Source organism: Thamnophis elegans, chromosome 1 (genome assembly GCF_009769535.1).
Source record: "Thamnophis elegans isolate rThaEle1 chromosome 1, rThaEle1.pri, whole genome shotgun sequence".
In the NCBI taxonomy this organism is placed as follows: Eukaryota; Metazoa; Chordata; class Lepidosauria; order Squamata; family Colubridae; genus Thamnophis; species Thamnophis elegans.
Window position 1 is genome coordinate 14,305,637 of NC_045541.1, and position 22,392 is coordinate 14,328,028.

The window sequence follows — 22,392 nt, forward strand, 5'->3', positions numbered from 1 at the left end:
TTCTTACATTCCCCTTAACAGGATAAAAAATAATTCTTCAAACTCCTAAGACTATAACATTTAATTAGATTTATATTAAAAAAGCTTTTGTGATGACCTTTAATGTGCCTGGAGGTATTTTAATACACACTGAAAAACACCATGAAAACCATGAGTCAACAATATAAAACTAATAAATACATTGTTGTTTTGTGATGAACTCAAATACATAGTACATTTCTTCACATGCTGCTTTGCCTCTTGCTCATTCTGATTCTTTTTCAATAGCCATTTTTCCCCCCACAGAACCTGCACTTATGGCCTTTACAAGCAGCGGTGGGTTTCACTTTTTGTTACCACTGGTTCACCACCCATGCACCCACTTGTTTCGCACATGTGCTCACCCCTTCCACGTATGCACCCAGCCTTCCATGCATGCACTGTGCTTGCACGCGCCTTCCATGCAAGCGCCCGGCCTCAAAAATGTGCCTAAATAGGATGGCATAGAACCAGGGTGGGTGGGTCCCACCCGCAATTTCTGCTACTAGGCGAACTGAATATCACCTCTGTTTACAAGCTCATAAACCCTATCTTGTCATACTCTATACTGGATTTACATGGTATAACATGTTATGACTACTGCAGGCTCTCAGCCTTAAAATAACGGTTTGAAGGCAAGACTTATGCAGAGTGACATCTGAGAATGGAAGCAACTTTAACATCTTTGTTAGCAAGTACTTAACCACAAAGAAAGGCAGCTGGAGGATTCACTTTAAGCAGCTTAAAAGTAGCATATTCTATCTTCCACATCAGGACTGCCAAACTGGTGGCCCATGGACCGGATGCGTCACGTACAGGTCACACCCACCCAGCTCCGCGAATGGGAAAACCGTCACAAAACATCACGTGACGACAATATGACGCGGCGAGTTTGACACCCGGTTTTCAGCCTTCCCTAACCAGATTTCCTCCAGATGTGTGACATCCATACCCATTTTCAGCTGGTCTTGTCATTAAATGATTAGCAATAACAAGTTTCTAACTGTTGTGTTCCCAAATAAATCAAAGGAAACAGAATATTTTTTTTATAAAAAAAGTATGTAATTGTAAATTTCTCAGTCGTATGACTGGGTTGGTAACATAGTAAATTAAAAAATGGATCAAAGTATCCATACATACATACATACATACATACATACATACATATCTATCTATCTATCTATCTATCTATCTATCTATCTATCTATCTATCTATCTATCTATCTATCTATCTATCTATCTATCCAGTATATATATACAAATATACATATACATATATATGTAGGTTTTGGTGTATTCGGGTCTTTTCTCGTGTAAGATACCTGTACCAGTGAAAATCTACGAAAACATATAGATAGATAGATAGATAGATAGATAGATAGATAGATAGATAGATAGATAGATATAGATGTATTGATTCATTTTACACACACACACACACACACACACATCATTATATATCAGAACAAAGCAGTTACCTGAAGAAACAATGTAATATCATTTATAGCTAAAGAAGCATCGAGGGGGGGAGGGGGGGAAGAGAGACATAATTTTAAAGTTTGTTTGAACATGGGGTCCATATGGATCCCCAGAAGATGCTGTTACAAAGGGCAGGTGCAATCACAGAAGGATGGGGGGAACTGCTCTATGGATTTCTTGCTATTTCACTTAGTGTTCCTTTAATTTATGGCAAAAGGCACTTACGGAAGCAGATGGATACCATTTGTATGCTTTCCCCTTTAAAAAGGAGGGGGGGAATTAAGATTTAAGGCAATATAATTGGCACATTTTCAGTGAAAGGAATTGACAGCTGTACTTAATTGCAGTTAGGGACCTCAAAAATAATAGACATTAGGGTTAATTAGCATAAGGGAAGAAGAATGATCAGTGTGCTAGCAAAAGATTTCAATTTGCCTTTACATGATAAATACAGAGAATATTTAACTAAGTAGTATATTGTTTATTTCTAGATATTTTAACCCTTTTGGGTTGACTCCTTTTTCATTTTTAACTTCCTACAATGGACTGAATTCATCTATAAATCCATGGCACCAAAAGTATTAGAAAATGGATTTTGAAAAATCTTCCTCAACTTGATATCCCCCATAAGTGTTAGATTTCTGTCCCCATGTATCCATTTGTCAACTGACAAATTATGGGAGTTGAAACTCAGTATCTCTGGGGAGAACTAGGTTTAGGAATGTAAATGTAAAAGAGGCTTAACTTGAATATAGTCCAGATTTCAAACATTAATTTAAAAACTCTTCTTCCTTACAACATATGGAACCAATTCATAGTTTGTTTCTTAGGACAACAGGAGCTTCAATTCTTTATTAACTGCCTTAAACTATACTACATAGAAATTTGCCTGAATGGGCACCAGAGAAAATGTGTGATTATGCCCATCAGAATTACTTGCACATTCTGTGTGAAGTCTGACCAACACTGTAAAAACTCTATAATGGGGGTTGTCAATCATACAAACACCATAAAATTACACTTTTCCTGGAAACATTTGGAACATCCAGCTACCGGATGAAATCAATTTTCTGCTGAATTAGTGGACTAATCTTTAATAAAACTTTTTCTTTCAGGATTTAAATCATTAGTCTAGTTACTGAAAGTCTGAATCCCATATAAATAGATGGAAAAGTTTTAACCAACATTGTTTTGGGCATAGATAAATCAACTGTTGGTGACTATGGGCTGCTAACCAACCAGAAAAATACAGGGTTTTTGCTTTGAAGCCAGAAGAGCAACAATACTTTGCTCAGATTTTCCTAAGTTGTGGAACTTTGGATAAATGGAAATTTTTTGTACTGAAACCTTTTCTAGAGACTATAGTTAGAGCTCAACTTATGATCATTCATTCAGCAACCATTTGAAGTTATGATGGCACTGGACAAAGGGATTTACGGCCTGAAATTAGAGCCAATGAAATGCCCGATGGACACCCAATCAAAATTTGAGCATTTGGCAAGCGGTACTTCTGATTTCAGGGGCACTGCAACTCCCCTACTTTCCTCCCATCTATGCTCTTTTTGCCCTCCTGGTACCTTAAGCTCTTCAACCTTCACTGCCATATCCTTCTCACTCTGCTGATGAGGCATTCCTGACCTGACTGCTGGATCCTATGGGGCTGGTTATGTACTGTGGTGGGGAGGGAAGCTATTTAAAGGGGACAGACTTCCCCATTGTTTTCCTCAGAATGTAAGAAAGAACCTTCCTCGGTATATGTTATATGGGGCAGCCCTTGAAGAGCATTCGGAGACTTCAGCTTGTCCAGAATGCAGCCGCGCGAGCGATTGTGGGTGCACCTCGGTACACCCACGTTACACCTATCCTCCGCGAGCTCCACTGGCTGCCTATTGGTCTTCAGATACGCTTCAAGGCACTAGTCGCCACTTATAAAGCCCTTCATGGTATTGGACCTGGGTACTTGAGAGACGACCTGCTGCCAATTACCTCCACTAGACCGATTAGATCCCACAGATTAGGCCTCCTCCGAATTCCATCCACTGGCCAATGCCGACTGGCGACCACCCGGAGGAGGGCCTTCTCTGTGGCTGCTCCGGCCCTCGGGAACGAGCTCCCCGTGGAGATTTGAACCCTCACCACCCTCCAGGCCTTCCGCAAAGCCCTTAAAACCTGGCTGTTCCGACAGGCCTGGGGCTAATGAGCTTTTGTCCCCCCTCGAATGGTATGGTTGTTGTGTGTTTTTAAATTGTGGTATTGTTTTGTTCGTGTTTTTTTCCTTGTTTGTACCCCCCCCCTTGACTTGGGTTGTGAGCCGCCCTGAGTCCCCTTCGGGGGAAAGGGCAGCATAGAAATATAATAAATTCAATTCAATTCAATTATAGGTACAAAGACCACAAGATAAGTTTAAATATGAAAACGTTATACTCAAGTAAAACCTTCCTGATTTCTTTTGATTTAAAGTTCTCCATTTTTTTTTCTCAAGTAGCTTAACATTGCACTGCTCCATCAAATGGATTCAAATTCTTATTCTACAAATTATGCCATATACTTAGTAGCTTGATTTTGCTCTGGGCAAGTTTATCATTTAAATTAAGTACATTCTAACATCAGTGTCCAGATATACTTCCCAAATGTGCTTCTGAGGATTGAAGGGTGCGGGAGAGAAGAAAAAAGCTTACTCACACAATGTTAGTTGGAATGCAGACATCCACGATGTAAAACAGCTTACATAGAGAAAGCAAACAAAAAGGCATACAATTCTAGCATTGTACTCTCTGTACAAAATAAAGTTAGGGAGGAAGAATGCAAGGCCCACATACAAGATGAAGGATTCATGACTTGGAAGTGCTATACTGGGGAAGGATGTTGATACCATTTACTGAGAACATGTTAACATGAATCAAGAGTGTGAGACAGCTGCCGGAAGGGCTAATGCTCTTCTGGACAGCATTAGAAAAAGCCCTGGATCAAAGGGATGTGAAGCTATTACTTCTTGGCACTGGCAAGATGACATCATGAATGTTATATATAATTCTGGGCACCACATTTCCTGAAGAATACTGATACAAAGAATATTCAGACCCCCCTACAAAAACAATACAGGGAGTGGAGGACATGTTCTGGGAGGCTCAAGTAACCTGGGAAGTTCAATCTGGAGAAAAGAGGGCTTAGCTGAGACATTATATCAGTATTTAGGTATATCAACCAGCTTCAACTGGTCCAGAATGCGGCTGCGCGGGTTATCATGGGGGCACCTAGGTGCTCCCATGTTACACTCCTTTTAGGTGGTCTGCACTGGTTGCCGGTTGTCTTCCGGGTGCGATTCAAGGTACTAATTATGACCTTTAAAGCGCTCCATGGCTTAGGCCCAGGGTACCTGCGAGACCACCTACTGCCACCGGAAGCCTCCCATTGTCCAGTGCGATCCCACAGAGTTGGCCTCCTCAGGGTACTGTCGGCCAGACAGTGTCGACTAGTGACCCCTAGGGGGAGAGCCTTCTCTGTGGGAGCGCCTTCCCTCTGGAATGAGCTGCCCCGGAGCTTCGTATAATCCCCGACCTCCGGTCCTTCCGACGCGCCCTAAAAAGTTGGCTTTTCCAGCAAGCCAGCCTGACCTGAACAAAACAAAATAACTTATTGATCACTGTTAATTTTAATTCGAATTTTTTAAAAAAATGTATTGTCAATTTTAATTGGGTTTGGGATATTCCATTTAATTTTTTTTTTTAACTTTTGTATTATGTGTTTCTTTTAATTGTTGTACGCCGCCCTGAGTCCTTGGGAGAAGGGCGGCATATAAATCTAATAAATCTCAATCTCAATCTCAATATAAAAGGCTGCCATGGGGAACCATATTCCACTGCCATAGAAATGAGGACTAAAAAATATACAGCGCAGCAGTCTAGATCTGATTTAAACACAAAGAAAAGAAAACCTATATAACAGTGGAAGAGTCAACGGATGGAGGTTGTGGGTTCCCATCTCAAGAGGTTTTTAAGAAAAGCTGGAGTGCCAGCCCTAAAGCAGGGTTTGATTGGCTTCCCTGCATAACAGATGATTGGATTAATGATCCTTGTGGTCCCTTCCAATTTCAGAATTCCATCTCTGTGTCAACCTTCAATTTAATATTTCTCTAAGAACTATAAAGTATTTTTTTTTTAAAGAAAAGAATTTATTTTTAGACAGGCTCCCTTTTTCCCTATCCATCAGCTTTTTGGTTTTGCACTGGTCATGGAGGAAGAGACATTATTCCTCATTTCTTTCCATTGTCTTTCAGCCTACTTATTAAAATGTAGTTATTTTTACCATCCTGTTCCATGGCTAATTTCCTCTTTTTCCATGCTGTCCATGGCAGAAGCCAGTACAAAAACGCAAGTCCTGCATTCTTTGATTCAATATATTTTGCACTTCTTATGGCCTATGGTTGAGGACAGGTAGGAGCTAGACACCATGTTGAGAAAGATTACAATTAGTTTTTAGCTTTACTGCCAATTACCTCCCAAAGACCCATTAGATCGCACAGGGTCGGCCTCCTCCGGGTTCCATCCACCAGCCAATGCCATCTGGCTACGACCCAGGGGTGGCCCTTCTCTGTTGCAGCTCCGGCCCTTTGGAACGAACTCCCCGCAGACATTCGGACCCTCACCTCTCTCCCTGCTTTCCGAAAAGCCGTTAAAACCTGGCTGTGTCGGCAGGCCTGGGGTTGATGAGCTCCCCTCCCCTCTCAACAGGTGTACTTGTTGGTCATTTTAATATGTTTATTTTGTACTTGTATGTTTCCCCTTCCCGTTTAAGTTGTTTGCTGCCCTGAGTCCCTTTCAGGGAATAGGGCGGCATATAAATAAAATAAAACTTAAACTTTACGAGACTGCCTTAAACCCCACTGAAACTATCAGATTATTATATTCATGAATTCTAACAGGATTTAGGAGCATAAATTTCTTGACTCACATCTATTGCCTTTCATTATCAGTTACAAGCACTGGCACTATTGTATGAAGATTATTTTGAATAAATACTTCTTTTCTTACATTACACTCATCCTGAACTCAGAAAGGTGCTTTGGATGAAAGGCTGAGTTATCCAGCATGCAAAGATCACTCCGAGCTTATGGATTCCCCTTCCTCTGGAGTCTTCTTGGACCCTCTCCTTTCTTATGCCAAGCTTTTAATACAGCTTATGTTAGCTTTAATTTACATTAAGCCTTTTAAAACTTTTTGTCTTCTGTTTTACTAACTGTTAGCAACTTGAACAGCTGTTTAAGAAAAAAGGTAGGCTATAAAATGAATGAAAGAAAAAAACAAAGGCTTAGATGCTAAGTAGTTTAAGAGAAAGGCAGCTTATCGAGAAGACCTTTCCCATGATTATGATTCCTACCTCTCCATCTGTCAGATGTGCCCATAAAAGGCCTCTTCCTGAAATTCACAATGAGGTGGACAGCTGCTAAAAAAGAAGGGGGGGGAGGGGCTGGCCCAAATATGGAGAGTCAGCACAGAAACTTCCTTCCACTCATGCAACTTAACAATTATAACTTTCCTTATAATTGAATTATAATTGCAACTTAACAGAGTTTCCTTATATTATATTATATTAACAATTTCAAGCTACTTGCAGCAAAACATCTTTTTACAGTAGTTTAAGTGTGTATGTGTGTATACATATACATATGTATGCATATACATATGCTCTATTTGTAAGATATATATAGATATCTTACTATAATTGAATTATAATTGCAACTTAACAAAGTTTCCTTATATTATCTTAACAATTTCAAGCTACTTGCAGCAAAACATCTCTTTTTACAGTATATGCACTATATACTGTGTGTGTGTATAAATATAAATAATTTGAATTATAGTTACTGTATAACCAAGAGCCACATTAGTAGTTAAGGCATCAGTCTAGAAACCAGGAGATAGGGAGTTCTAGTCCTGTCTTTGGCATGAAAGCCAGCTGGGTGACTTTGGCCAAGTCACTCTCTTTCAGCTCATGACATCAGCCTTGGCAGACAAGCTGGTGGGTCAATTCCTGTCACAACCAATGGATTGACACTCGGTTGATTTGGAAAAGTGGACCTCATACTTGTGGGGAAAATGCTTTCAAATAATTTAGAAGAGTGACCAAGGAATTATTTACTAAAGGAAAAGAAAAAAGAGAGATAGAAGAGGAGGTCATTATAAATAGAGGGAGCAACTAAAATGTGATAGGAAGAAAGGAGAAATGGGAGTTTACAGACTCGTTCTTTCCTAAAGAAGAATTATTTGTAGAAACACACACTCCTTTGTTAATTTTGTACATGGTAGAAAATATTGGTTCTATACAATTAAATCTGAATCCCTATTCATTCAGCTATGTTCAGAGCTGCAGTCCTAAAAGAGAAATACAAAGATATCCATTTGAGCCAAGGTTTTGCCCAAATGGCAAAATAATAATTGAGATCACTAAATTGCTAAACACATTTTATTATATTGCCCATTTATGTTAGTACAGAGTTAAGAGTTGCTAACCCCACATTTTAAATAAATTTCCTAGTCACACTGATCAATTTTACTTACGATTAGTACTTTCAGAAATTCATGACTCTGTTATTCTAAATGTAACTAAATTCTTCTATCTCATATACAAGTATGTATACAGTACTCTATTTTAAACTACTGAGTTTTATTCTATACTTGTCTCTCACTGAAATAACGATGCTGGGTATGATTTCCAAATGTTGGCTTAAATGTATGGATTTCCTTCTGTCACACTTACAGAATAGAGCTTTCCTACGACATCCCCACGACTTCCTTGTATATGTGTGTGTGTGTGTGTGTATGTATGTATGTGTATATATATAGCTGATGAGAGCTAAATAGCTTGAAATAGATCTATACTAGTCTCCCTTTATTTATTTATCAGCACAAATATAACACAAAATGTGTAACAAAGGCAACAGTAAAAAGATTGGGTTTCTGTTGTGATGGACTCTTGTGACGAGCCGATTGACAGATAATGGAAGCTGTTAGCTTCCTCCCATAATTGGGGCTTACCAGGGGTTGTGACACTATAGATAGATAGATAGATAGATAGATAGATAGATAGATAGATAGATAGATAGATAGATAGATAGATAGATAGATAGATATAGTGTTATATTTGTGCTGATAAATAAATAAAGGGAGACTAGTATAGATCTATTTCAAGCTATTTAGCCCTCATCAGCTAGCCATACCCTTACTGGGATATATATATATTTTCTGCTCCTGGAAATGCTATCATAGATTATGTAGACAACTGCAGGTGAAGAGGAAGTTAACAACAATAATTTCCCTGTCTACATGAATGGAGATCCAAGCCTCTCTCTGGTTCACATCTAGATGGTACAGTTTGCAAGTAATTGCTCTCAAAGCAGAAGATTTTTACTTCTTACAGGTCACTGGAAAACTGGCTATAAGCAAAGTTAACTAATTGTATATTTACAATGAAGCTTAAAAGTTTGTGAAGCCTTTTCAATTCTTCTACATAAATATGATATAAGACATGACCTATTCTCCACACACGTCCGAAAAGTACATAAAGAGAACAAGAGGGTCAACGTTATATTTATGTAATCATTTATTGAGGAAAATTATCTAAAGCTACATATTTGTGTCTACCTGTCCAGTTCTACTCCATGCTACTTGCTGGATATGAAACTATGGCCACTGTAAGAGTACTGTGTTGTTCAAGAGTTATATAGAATAAAAAATAGTAATGAAAAATATGAAGGAAATGAATCACAAAGGCATGCAAAATATGCCCAATATTGGTCTTTTTACCTGGAGAGATTAGGTGATAGTATTAGTGGCCTATGAAAGAATCTGCTATATAATCCAATTCTGGTCTAAGATATTACTAGAAAATAACTTTCTTCAACTAAAAAAACACATTCTAAAACTTTAATTGAATAAATATCCAGATTTCCTCCCTTGGGGGGGAGAAACAAGCTGCAGATACACCATATCCTAAGTGCTAATCAAAGGCACAATAGATCAAACACATTCTCCTTCTTACAGGAAACAGCTGTTTCTATCTATAACCTATGTTGGTTAAAGAACAGGATGGATGGAAAGCTTCAGCCTTATACTTACATGTGAGGTCTCAGTTCATAGAAATTTCTGTTTCTGTATTCTTCTACTTTGTCTGCCGAATAAATTGGAAGCAATCTATATGGATTTATCGATATCACCACACTCCCGATATAAGTCTGTAACAGAGTAAGAAAGTACTTTTAGTAGGTGATATTGCAAAGATTCCTACAAAATATATTAGCAACTGCTAACTTATATGGTTTACACTGTCAAACGTAAATGTTTCAATAAGTTTAATTCTAGAGTTAAAAATATCTCACAATGATTGGATGTTTTAAACATTCTGTTAAGATCTATAGATTAAGTTCAGATTAAACTAAACCAACAGCTAATTTTGTCTAGTAGTTGGGGTATAGGACTAGAAATCAAGAGACTATCAGTGCTACATTCCCCTTAGGCAAAAAAGGTGGCTGAATATCCTTGAGCCATTCATTTTCTCTCAGTCCAACACATCTTACAGGACGAGTATTATGTAACCTATCTTGAGTTAATACCAATAGTAACAGCCACCTTTGGGCAAACCCAAAACATGTGGAGCACCGTTTGAAAGCAAATCACGATCTGTCAATTGCAAAAGGCAGCTTTACTTGAAATAGTTTACATCCTACAACGATACCCTTAAGATCATTAAACAACATTTGCCTATCCTAAGATCTTGGGAACTGCCAATCCCAGGTCTTTGGTAAGGACTCCATAGGTGGCTAAAAATATCAAATACAGTCTGAACATTCGGCTGACTGTGTGATAAATCATCATCATCATGAGCCATGGTGGTGTGGCACTTAGAATGCAGTACTACTGACTGCTGGCTGCCAGCAGTTTGGCGGTTCGAGTCTCACTGGCTCAAAGTTGACTCAACCTTTCATGCTTCCGAGGTCGGTAAAATGAAGACCCAGATAGTTGGAGACAATATGCTGACACTGTGAACCATTTAGAGAGGGCTATAAAGCACTGTAAAGCAGTATATAGGTCTAAGTGCTATTGGTGTTGCTATCATCATCATCATCATCATCATCACCCAATGAGGCACCACAATATGATTGTGGGGCTTGTGTGCTCTGAAGAAGATGGGAGCAGGCAGTTTGCACGTGCTTTGAACTGTAAAGGGTTTCTGTAATATCCAGGAAAAGTATTTCAGATTGTTCAGAAATGTAAGAACAGCACCTCTTTAAAACAGTCACACATTTTTTAAGATTTCTGCATGTAAATGGCATAATAAAACTGTTATCTTATAAAAATTATCCAGTGGGATGCCTTCAGATCTATTGAACAACACATACCAACTTGAAATTATGAGAACTGACTAACACAAGGGGAAGGGAGAAAGTTGATGAACTTGACAAGCTGGTAAAATATAATCTCCTATTCCAAAAAGTGTATCGCATCATTAGCAAAGCTAAATTATTTGGCAACGGCTTTTTTTTTTCTTATTGCACTGCACGCAAAAGTTAGCACAATTTCATTTCTTATTATTAGAAGGGAAAAGCAAAAAAAAAAAGCAACTGGAGGTGAAAATAGTTGAACTGTTTTTTATTACCATGTAATCAGGAAAAGTTTCAAGAGACAAAAAGTGCTGAAGCAGCTGGAGAATAAATCTCATAGCTGAAAAATTCTATGGAGAAAATTTTATCTTTGGAAAACAGAAGAGGGGAAACTTAACAAAATGTTAAGTTGAAAGGCCACGTCTAATGAGGATTGTAAAAATAACCTCTTTTTAAAATTCAGCTTCTCTGATATTTTGAAAATAAAAAAAACAGCTGTTCATTGGGGTATAAACCCAATACACCATATTCTAAAATAGCCAGTATATTCAAAGGTCAAAGAACTACAGTACGCTTAGAAAGAAGTTCAGATGTATCGCCATATTTAAGCCAAAGAATGTCAAGAAGTTACTATTTCGGGTTGCGCCCTACTCAGGACTCTCTTTTCAACGGGACTACAATTACCTTTACAGCTCCCAACCTGGCAAACTTCAGATGCCAACTGTGTGTTCTAAATTTGCAGTTACAACACCAGGTTGGAAGAAACTGCGCCCACATTCTTACTCCACAAATGTTATACTTTGCAAGAGGGGAAGGTGGGGGGCAGGGAAAAAGAATTTTCCCACACAATTTCCTCCTTCCCACCAGGATTCTAATATAAACAAATAGAGATATAAATGACTTAATTCCTTGAGCATGGAATGAGTGTAATTACATTCCATTGATGAAAACAAAACTCCTGGGGTAGTGGGAAGAAAAATGCCGTGACATCTAAGGAATTAGAATATCCTTTACTTGTTCTTCTACTGCTACTATTTTAGAACTTCAGACCCCAAGGATGGGTCTCATGATTAAAGCACAGGAAAACAGCAGACAATTTGGATTCCATTTCCTGCTTTACCACAGGATTGGTTGTGTGTTTGGACAACTATTTATGTTTTCTTCATAACAAACAAATTAAAGCTTAAAAACAAACATTTCAATTGCTCTCTCACTTTACATAAGGAAAATGTGAATTTCTAACTGTTATTTAATTGTAACTGTTTTTAAAACATACATTAATAGCAAGAGGGTCTCACTTTTTAAATATGCAAAGCCAATATTGAATTAAAATAGGACGCCTTTCCATATCCGGTGATGAAGAAGAATTTTTAATCTTTTGGGGATGGGGAGTCGGTGGACAGACATGGAGAACTATTAAAAAACCCATCTACTGTTCCCATTCATAAAGCAGCTGCAATGGCAAAAAGAAATGATTGAGGCTATATATGACAATATAGGTCAGTCATGGTTAACCTTTTCGGCACTGAGTGCTAAAAGCACGCGCACATACCCATACCCATAATGCAATGCACATGTGACCCCCCCTCAGCATGTGCCCACACCATGCATGCACATGCAAACCCCCATGTGCCCCACCCTCATGCGCATGTGACCCCCCGCATGCGTACCCAACCCCATCATATGCACCAGATCCCCATCCATCCACACGCCATCCTCACCGCATGTGCACATGCAACCCCCACACATGCGCACATGTCTCCTGCATGCGCCCCGTCATCATGCATGCGCAGCAGAGAGCCAAAAACCAGTTGGCCGGTGGGAGACCCTTGTGCATACATGGTAAAGCTGAGCTGGGCGAGGGCTCAAATGCCCGCAGAGAGGGCTCTATGTGCCACCACAGCTGGAAGCTAAAGCTGCATCCTTAGTGCTGCTAGTCACCCATTCCTTTTGTAATTATTTTTTTTAATGAATATAAATTTTGATTTCTCAGGTGCAGAGGCTATTCAAGAGTCTCTTCAACAGTGAGATAAGCAGCATATAAATTTAATAATAAATTAAAAAATTCAGTAGGACACAAATGCCATTGTTCAATAATACTTTGAATCATACAATACAGTGGTTTACTACCAGTGGCTTGGTGGGCATGGTGTAGCTAGGTGGGCGTGGCTTGGTGCGCGTGGCAGGGGAAGGAAACTGTAAAATCACCATTCCCTCCCCACTCCAGGAGAAGGTTATTGCAAAATCCCCATTCTCTCCCGATCAGCTGGGACTCAGGAGGCAGAGAACAGATGGGGGGCGAGGCCAGCCAGAGGTGGTATTTACCGGTTCTCTGAACTGCTCAAAATTTCTGCTACTGGTTCTCCAGAACTGGTCAGACCCTGCCGAATACCACCTCTGATACAGTATCATGCCAAATAAATATTTTCAAGCTGTATCCCTCATAATTCCTGGCATGGTAACTAAGCCAATTGGACATGTTCCAAAATATCTGGAGAAAACTGGGCCGTCTATTCCTACTTCACATAGAAAAGATTCTAACTTCAATTCCAGAGAGGTTTAGCAAAAACAGTTAGGGAGTGGACAAGACTGAACTAGCTAGACCAATGATTTAACTGGCATAAGATAATTTCTGTGTTTCTACCATTCTTTATGTTAATTAGTGCTGCCCTTTCATGAATCTAGATTTAACGCTGAAAGGATTTCAGACCTGCAAATTGGATACTTTCAAAGTAAGTCCCACAAAGCCTGGGAGAAAAAGGAGAAAACAAGTTGGACTTGTTTACAATCATAGGAAGTTTGCTTGGTGAAAATTGAGATGAAATGTACACAGTGAGGAAGCATTCACAACAGATGCTTACTAGTGGTGTCACCTGGCTTTAAAAAGCAAGTAAAGTTATTTTTTTTCTAAGTTCTTTCCTGATGAACTGATCTTAACATCTTAAAAAGTTTGTATATTTCTGTTCTCTTTGAAATGGACGAATACAGACAGATATTGCAGCAATATTGATTTTAGAAGTTTTCTTAGAGCCATTGTCGAACCTCAGGGAGAGAGGGTACAATACAATTATAACTGCCATGAAAAAGATCAGAAGCCACTTTTTAAGAATATTTTTCTCTCTCTTCTATTTCCTTCTCTATTTCCTTTCTTACTTGTTCTCTATTCTTTCTTACTTTGTTTCCCTTTTGGCTTTATATTGTTTTTATCTTGTTAAAATTTTCTTCAATAAAATTGTATTTTAAAAAAAAATTCTTATAGCCATGATGTAAACTTAGAAAAGGTACAATAAGAGCTTGTGCACCAAAGACAAATTCCTTGTGCATCTGATCACACTTGGTCAATAAAGAATTCCATTACATTCTAATATAATTATAACTGCCATCAAAGATTGGAAAACACTTTTTAAGAAACTTTTCTTTCTCTTCTATTTTTTTACTATTTTCTTTCTTAGGTTTTCACTATTCCATCTTATTTTCTTTGTTTTTCATTTTAAATCAAAGGTAGTCTAGTCCTCATATCAGTAGGTTCTCTAATTCACAGTATTCTCATTTTCCTTGGGTCAAGTGTGATTCTCCCCATTCAAATCCTCACTGCCTCCAAGTACCAAGTTAGGCCATCCAATGCATATCCCGTTGGGCCTGTAGATGTATGACTGGGTAACATCAGCATATTGATAATACTTCACCCCAAATTGATGGATGTCCTCTCCCAATGGCTTTATGTGGACATTAAAATGAATACGAGGAAGGATTGAGCATTCCATAACAAAAGACTCAAAGGTCTCATCATTTCCCACTTGCCACCATCATCTGGACCAACTCACTTAGGCAGGAGAATAACCACTGTGAAACATTCCTTCTACTTCCCAGTCCAGAAAGATATTTTGATCAACATTACTGAATGCTGAAGAACAAATCAGTAGGATAAAGTTAGCAGTATTCCCGCTAACTAAATCTTGCCACAGGTCACCAACACAATTTCTGTCCCATGCCCAGGCCTGGATCTGGCCACCAAGGATCCAGATAATCTGTTTCCTACAGAGTCCTTTGTGACTGTAACCATTCTACAAGCTTCCCCAAGGTGAAGGAATTGGAGAAATAATCAAAAGATGCATTGCTCTTGGATTGCATGATCTAGTTTTGCAACTCTTAGCTGGTGATATGTTAATTAATTGTTAATCAGAAATGCTCTCTGATATTTTGATAAATCTTATTTTACTGTATATCATTATTATGAAACTGTCTGAATGATTTTTTTAAAAAATAAGGTGGTATTACACATGATGAATACTGATGAATTTACATTACATTAGTAATTCATGCAACAATATTTGGAGTATTCAGAAAAGGGCTATATATGGACACACAGAAACAGATACGGATATTATGAAATTCCTAGATGCCCAGGACTTCCTTTCTTTGGAGAATTGTTTGGGTATTTGTTATAGACCAGGTTAGAAAGAAATCAATTTAAGAAACCAGCTCTCTATTTTATTTGGGGGGAGGGGTGGTTGTTTGTGGGTTTGGTTTTTTTAGAAAAACAGCCTTGTATTTATTATGTTGATTAATATAACTTCATTCATAAGGCTAAATGACTCTGAACACTAATCCCAAACAGAACAATGCTAATGTACAGCACTGGACTAGGATTCAAGTGACTCAGATTCAAATCCCCTTTCAGTACAAAATCCACTGAGTGGCTAGTAGTTTCAAAGGTAAAATTTATATTATGGAAATTGCTTTGAATTCTTGATGCAAATGCAAGAATTAAAAACAAAAACTCTTAATTTGCTTTACTTTGAATTCAACCTTGTCCCCGTGCACCCACGTTTCACAGAGAATCAGGCTCCAATTAGTTTACCGTAAGTGCTGTGATACTTTGAGTAACAATATTTAGCAGAAATAATGGATAACGTATACACAGTTTAACAGATATCTGCCACAATGCAAGTTACTATCTGATGTTTATAAGCATATTTACCAATTTTATAATTCTGGAAGGTAAATCCTATACCTACGTTTAGTAAAGTTGCTCCAAAAATTATATGAATAAAATGCAACTAGTTTCACAACCTGGTTCTATAATTGTTTACTGGCATTCCCTTCCTTTGTCTCAAAACAGCACATTGTTACGAATGTTCAACTTTGCCCAAAGCTGTTCTTGGTATATTTTAATATACATATGATGTAATATAGAAGTTGCAAAAGTACTACGTGTAAAGTACTTGCATACACAGCCTAAATATCTGTGACATGATTATATAATTAAACTCCAAAGAAACACTGAAGTGTCAGACCTTTAATTTATACTTTTTTCTCGATACTACAAGCTATTTAAATGTAATTTTAAATCCACACCTAGCTATCACCTCAGAGGCAACTGCACATTATATGCAAATATGGGCAATGACTTTTTCTTTATATGAAAAGCATTCCCAGAATAGTGGATGATGGAAGGGAAAACAAAGTTACTCTGCACCGGGCAAAGTTGGGGGTGATCTTGAGATTTTTAAAAAGTACCCCCTGATGTATTATACATTTGAATTCGTGATTGGAAAATAGAGGTCTGTCACCACACAACCTATGTCAACTACACTGTTTTAAAACATTGTTTTAAATCTGAAAGAAACAGCTCAATGTGTGAACTTTTAGAAATGGATCTATCACCAGATATCCATGCCAATGCAAACTCCACAGCTGTTTTAATTACATTTATCATACACAACATAACATTTGCTCCTTCTGGATGGAAAGTACACATTGCTAAATTTAGGGACTTTGTTCCTCAATAATCTGCATATTCTTTCCCTGACCTGGAATTAAGAGCTGCAAAAAAAGGGAACAAGAGCCTGAAATAAATGGGAAAACCGAAACAGAAAGAATACTACCAGATGTTCATTTACTGTAGGTAGGTCTTCCCTTACTCACTGACGATTGTTCGGCTATCATTCAAACTTATGACAGCTGGGAAAAAAAGAAATTTGCATCTTGTCCTCAAAATTGCGGTCGTCCCAGTACCTCAATGGTGATGTGATTGCAAATCAGACAATTGGTGACTGGTACGCGTTTATGAGATGGGACGTGGTGGCTCAATGGCCAAGACATTGAGCTTGTCAATCAGAAAGGTTGGCAGTTCAGCGGTTCTAATCCCTAGCATCGAGCTCCCATTACTTGTCCCAGCTTCTGTCAACCTAGCAGTTCGAAAGCATGTAAAAATGCAAGTAGACAAATAGGAACCACCTTTGGTGGGAAGATAACAGCGTTCAGTGCGCCTTCGGCATTTAGTCATGCCGGTCACATGACCACAGAGACATCTTCTGACAGCGCTGGCTCTTCGGCTTTGAAATGGAGATGAGCAACGCTGGGAACGACTAGCACATATGTGCAAGGGGAACCTTTACCTTTCTGCATTTATAACCATCACAGTGTCTCACAAGCACAATTGCTATTTATGTCTACGGAGATTCCCAGTCATCCAGGTAATAGTTATCTCCAAGGTGGTTTTTTTACAAAAGTCAACTGGACTGTTTTTTTGAGAAAGTAGTAGTAGTTTTGCTTCTTATTCAAGAAACTTCATTAATTGTGACTGGATAATGGGGAGGATGACCTATCCTTCTATCCCCCACCATCCAGTCACAACTGATAAAAGTATTTTCACCTTTGAGATTGCTATTTATGACTTTCAGAGTCAGCTTCTGAGAAGCAAAGTCAATGGAGAATCTGGCAGGAAGTCACAACTTGCAGTTATGTGACATCATACTTAACTGTTAAAGCACCCAGCTCCGTCTTAATTGTGACTGTTGTGGATTTTAAAATTGTTCGTATTGTCTTATTTATCCCCTCCCCTGTTTATTGTGAGCCGCTCGGAGTCCTTCGGGAGTGGGCGGCATACAAAACCAATAAACCCAACCCAACCACGGATGATACACTTAATGACTGCACATAGAACTTATGTCACATGATGCTTTGCTTTACAACATCATTTAGCACGGACTTTTTGTCCCAACTGCAATCAGTAAGTGAGGACTACTTGTGGTAAGAACTCAAGGACTAGACTCAAATAGAAGCAACAAATTTATAAAACTATTGGTGCCTACAAGAAGTAGCTGTATGTAAACTAATTGTTCATATTTACTTTATTTGTTCATTTATTTGCCGTCATAGTGTTGAATTCTGGTGACTAGTCCCTCCAGTTTTTTTTTTATGCTCTGGCCTTGATTGTGTCATTTCTAAGATTATTATTTGTTGCCTCTATTTTGTTGATTTTATTCTAGTTTTAATCTTGTTAGCCATCCAGAGTTGCAATCTGAGTTGGATTAATCCTGTGGATTAACCAAGCAAATTTATTATTAGATCATCAAACTTTCAGCCAGTTAATGAGTGACATTTAATTGCACATGACATTTGTTTTATATCTGATATTTCCCCCATAGAGGAAAAGCCACATAGAAACAATAAACAATCTATGTTAAAAATGATAAAAAGTAGTTCTCAATTTATGACCATCCACTTAATGATAGTTCAAAATTACAATGGCCTTGGAAAAAGCGACTTACAACCTGCCCTTGGACTTACAACCATCATACCCACCCCCGTGGTCAAGAAATTGCAAAATGGGCAGTTGGCAACTGACTCACATTTACGAACAATTGCAGTTCTGAGTCAGAAACTAATACGTTGAGGACTACCTATATCATAAAGCAAGATGATAAGGCAGCAACATTACAGTGTTTAGCTGTACAAAATTCATATCAAACGTAGTCTTGCAACCTGAATAATGTCTAAATGAAAACATATATCTCAAATTGTTCTTTCATAGCATCAGGTTCATTACCCTAGTCACTACACTTCAATCTGTAGTTTGGATTACAAAACTAATTTTTTATATATATATTTTGAATTTTTATTAGTTGATCAAAATATAAAATACAGATATACAAAGAAAATAATGAAAATAATGGAAAAAGGGAGGAGGGAAAAGAAAAGAGGAGCTGAGCAGAGATGATGAGTGTGGTTAAGGGACAAGCCCAATCTCTCTGCAAACATATTCACCCTATTTCGAGAAGAACGTCTGAAAAAATCTTAGGCCTCTGCATTTATGAAAATCCTGACTTCTCTGCCAGAACTCCCTTCCCAAGTAAGATCTTCATAGTAAGCCTGGTATATGTGGATCTGGCAACCTTTATTTATTTATTTATTTATTTATTTATTTATTTTTTATTTATTTATTTGTTAAATTTCTAGGTCACCCAATCCCGGAGGACTCCGGGCGGCTTACAAAGAAAGAAAAAAGAAAAGCAGAATAAAAGAATAATTTAAAAATTCCCAACACGCATGTATTTCTAATCGGGGCTGGACCTTAACAATAAGGTCAACAGCCCCAGGCCTGCCAGAACAGCCAGGTTTTAACAGCTTTTCTGAAGGCCATGAGAGTGGGTAGCTGGGGGTAGCTGGTTCCAAAGGGTTGGAGCAGCCACAGAGAAGGCTCTCCTCTGGAGGCCCGCCAGCCGACATTGTCCAGCTGACGGCATCCGAAGGAGGCCCACCCTGTGGGATCTTATTGGCCATTGGGAGGTGTGTGGCAGTAGGTGGTCTCGCAGATACGCTGGTCCTGAGCCATGTAGGGCTTTAAAGGTGATAACCAACACCTTGAATTGCGTCCGGATACCAATTGGCAGCCAGTGCAGCTCGCGGAGGACAGGTGTAATATGGGTGTATCTCGGTACACCCAAAATCGCTCATGCCGCTTTTGGATACCTGATAATTTCAGACAGCTGTTGTCAGAGTCCAAAAGTACAAATCTTATCATCCTTTTCCACAGCTGAAATAGTTTTCAATTTTTTGTTCCATCAATGAAAGCTTAATGGAATAGTTTTTCTTATCATCAATAAATGGTTTAAAATATTATTTATTTATTCATCAGAGTTTGCCCATCTTCCTCACAGATAATAGCTTCTTAAATCAGTTGCAGTTTCTACTTTACTTTATAGGATTGTTGTCCATTGGTTAGGATTAGGCTGATTCAGCCTGAAAACTAAGTCAGATTATTCCTTTTCCACCCACCTCAAGTACACATTACTCAATCTCGTACTTTGGAATGGGCAATTTGTTAATATTTGTTAAATTCTCTTTCTTATTTTTCCAGTGTTAAGCTCTTTTAGTCCTAATTTTTTGCTCATTTCTTTTAGGAAATATATTTTTACTAATACCTTCCCATATATATACACACATACATTTGAAATTACTACTGTATGTGCTGTATTTCTAAAGAACTTTAAATTGGCAATTCAGTAGCACCAGGTTTCCCCTAAATGGGACTCTCCAGATATATGGGACTCTCCAGATATATGAGACTTCAATTCCATGATACCTCACCAAGACCTTAGAGTCAAATATAACTGAAATTGGGTGCAGCTACCTTATAGCATTAACAAACAGGAGGAGAGAGAGGACTAAGGGAACCAAAGAAAAGTAAATCAATCCTAGGATAAACATTTCATGATTAGAAACATCAATCATGTAAGGCCTACTGTTCAATTTGGGCTTGATTCCAGGTAAGGGAATGCAGTATTTATGCCAAATATCTGACAGATGTTGTAAAAATTAAATACGATTTACAGATGCGCATTCAGTACTTCAATTAACAGAATCCATCTTAATGCTAGAAACACAAGACCATCTCTACCAGTTTTAAAAACACTATGAATCCTTGAAAGAAGAGGTGATGAAAAGGGAACACTCTAACATTGCAAGAACACTAGAATCACTTTATTTTTCATTGGCTCATGCACCATTCCCTCCCCAAATTAGACTTTAACATTTAAATGAGACTGAAAAGCAGTTTCATTGTTTACATAGTTGGTGGTAGATAGAAGAAAAGTGGCCAGAACCAATCATGTTCACTGAAAAATTATGGCTCTTAGCCATAACACACATGCACAGAAGGTTCCTGTTCCAATCTTTTTTTTTTAAAGGAAACTTTGGAGTAAGTAATAGTGAGAGGGGAAAATTGTATAGTAAAGTTCTGTTTGCATGAAGCAGAACAGAAAAGCTATAAATTCATAGAGCCTTGGTGAAGCGTCTAAACAATATGTATGTATAATTTGTATTTCTTGTCCTTACATCAACCAAACATTTAAATTCCAACATTTGAAACTTTTCAATTAAACAAATTACGAATGTTTTCATGAACTATAACTTACAGTAGGGGAGGAGATAAAAGAAATATATTCAGTGAAAAAGCAAGACAAGAAAGCAGAAATAAAATTTGCATTGCAAGGATGACCTTGAGCTGAGCTCAACTCTTGGTGAATAAATACATGTAGTTTTCTTTACATTTCCTGCTGTTTATCTTCCAGGGTTTGTTGTCAATTTTCCAGTCAAATGTCTTCTACATGTATAGCATTAATTAGAAAATAAAAGTTGTAAATTATTTAGGGAACATGTAGTGTGGCACTTCATTGAAAAAAAAACACCACATGTTTATTTAGCAATTAAACTTCATTCCTTAACATCACCGAGGATTTTCTTTTAGTCCTATTAATCCTATCCTAAGGACATGAGTTGATATCATTCTCAAAGTCAATCAGATATAGGTAGTCCTCAACGTAAGACATCAACTGAGCCCAAAATTTCTGTTACTAAGTGAGACATTCATGAAGTAAATTCTGCCCCATTTTGCGACCTTCCTTACCACAGTTGTTAAGCGAATCACTGCAGTTGTTAATAACAAAGTTGTTAAAGTGAATCTAGTTTCCCCATTGACTTTGCTCGTCAGAAGATTACAAAAGGTGATCACACGACTCCAGATACTGCAACCATCATAAATATGGAGTCAGTATCTAAATTTCGATCACATGGCCATGGGGATACTGCAGTGGTTGTAAGTGTGAAAAACGGTCATAAGTCACTTTTTTCAGTGCTGATGTAATTTTGAACAGTCACCAAATGAATTGTTGTAAGTCGAGGAGTATCTGTAGTTTGATTCGTCATTTACTTTTTTTTAATCCAAGAGCTGAACATAGGAATTGAAATACTTATTTGAAAGTATTTCAAATAAGTAGAGGAATGAAGATCCGTGCCATTGAATGAAATGTTTCATCATAACATTCATTGCTGGCTGGAAGGCAAATGATTCCTACAATAACAAAAATCATACTACAACAGGCACAGTAACTAATTTCCCTGCCTATTGCCACCTCCCCAAACACGAAGCCATTCCACAAGCTGGTCCTAAAATCTAAGAGATAATTTTCCTTGGGTTTGGACTCGCTCGGTTTCACCACCATAAAAAGTATTTTATTTTTAAACAAGACATGTTGGAACGTATCAGAGATTCACATTAAAAAAATTGGGGAGGGGGAGGTTTGAAGTGAAAGATACTGTTCCTTCATATGGACCTTTGTGAAAGAGAATTTCTCCACTCACTACAGTCATGGCCAAATTTTGAAATAAGCTAAAAGTTCTGTAACAACTGCACTCCAGATCCCTCACTTATATAGTAGAGCTGTGCGAGCTAA

General features: G+C 38.0%; 1 protein-coding gene across 4 annotated transcripts in view; it reads right to left on the reverse strand.

The window, feature by feature from the left end:
- The window catches only part of MYO1B (myosin IB), a 130,887-nt gene that overhangs the window by 81,297 nt on the left and 27,198 nt on the right, over positions 1–22,392 (reverse strand). For all 4 annotated transcript variants that reach the window (XM_032210265.1, XM_032210272.1, XM_032210289.1 and 1 more), the window contains exon 3: positions 9,612–9,727. In XM_032210265.1, coding sequence (XP_032066156.1) covers positions 9,612–9,727 — 116 coding nt within the window. The remainder of the gene's footprint in view (positions 1–9,611; positions 9,728–22,392) is intronic.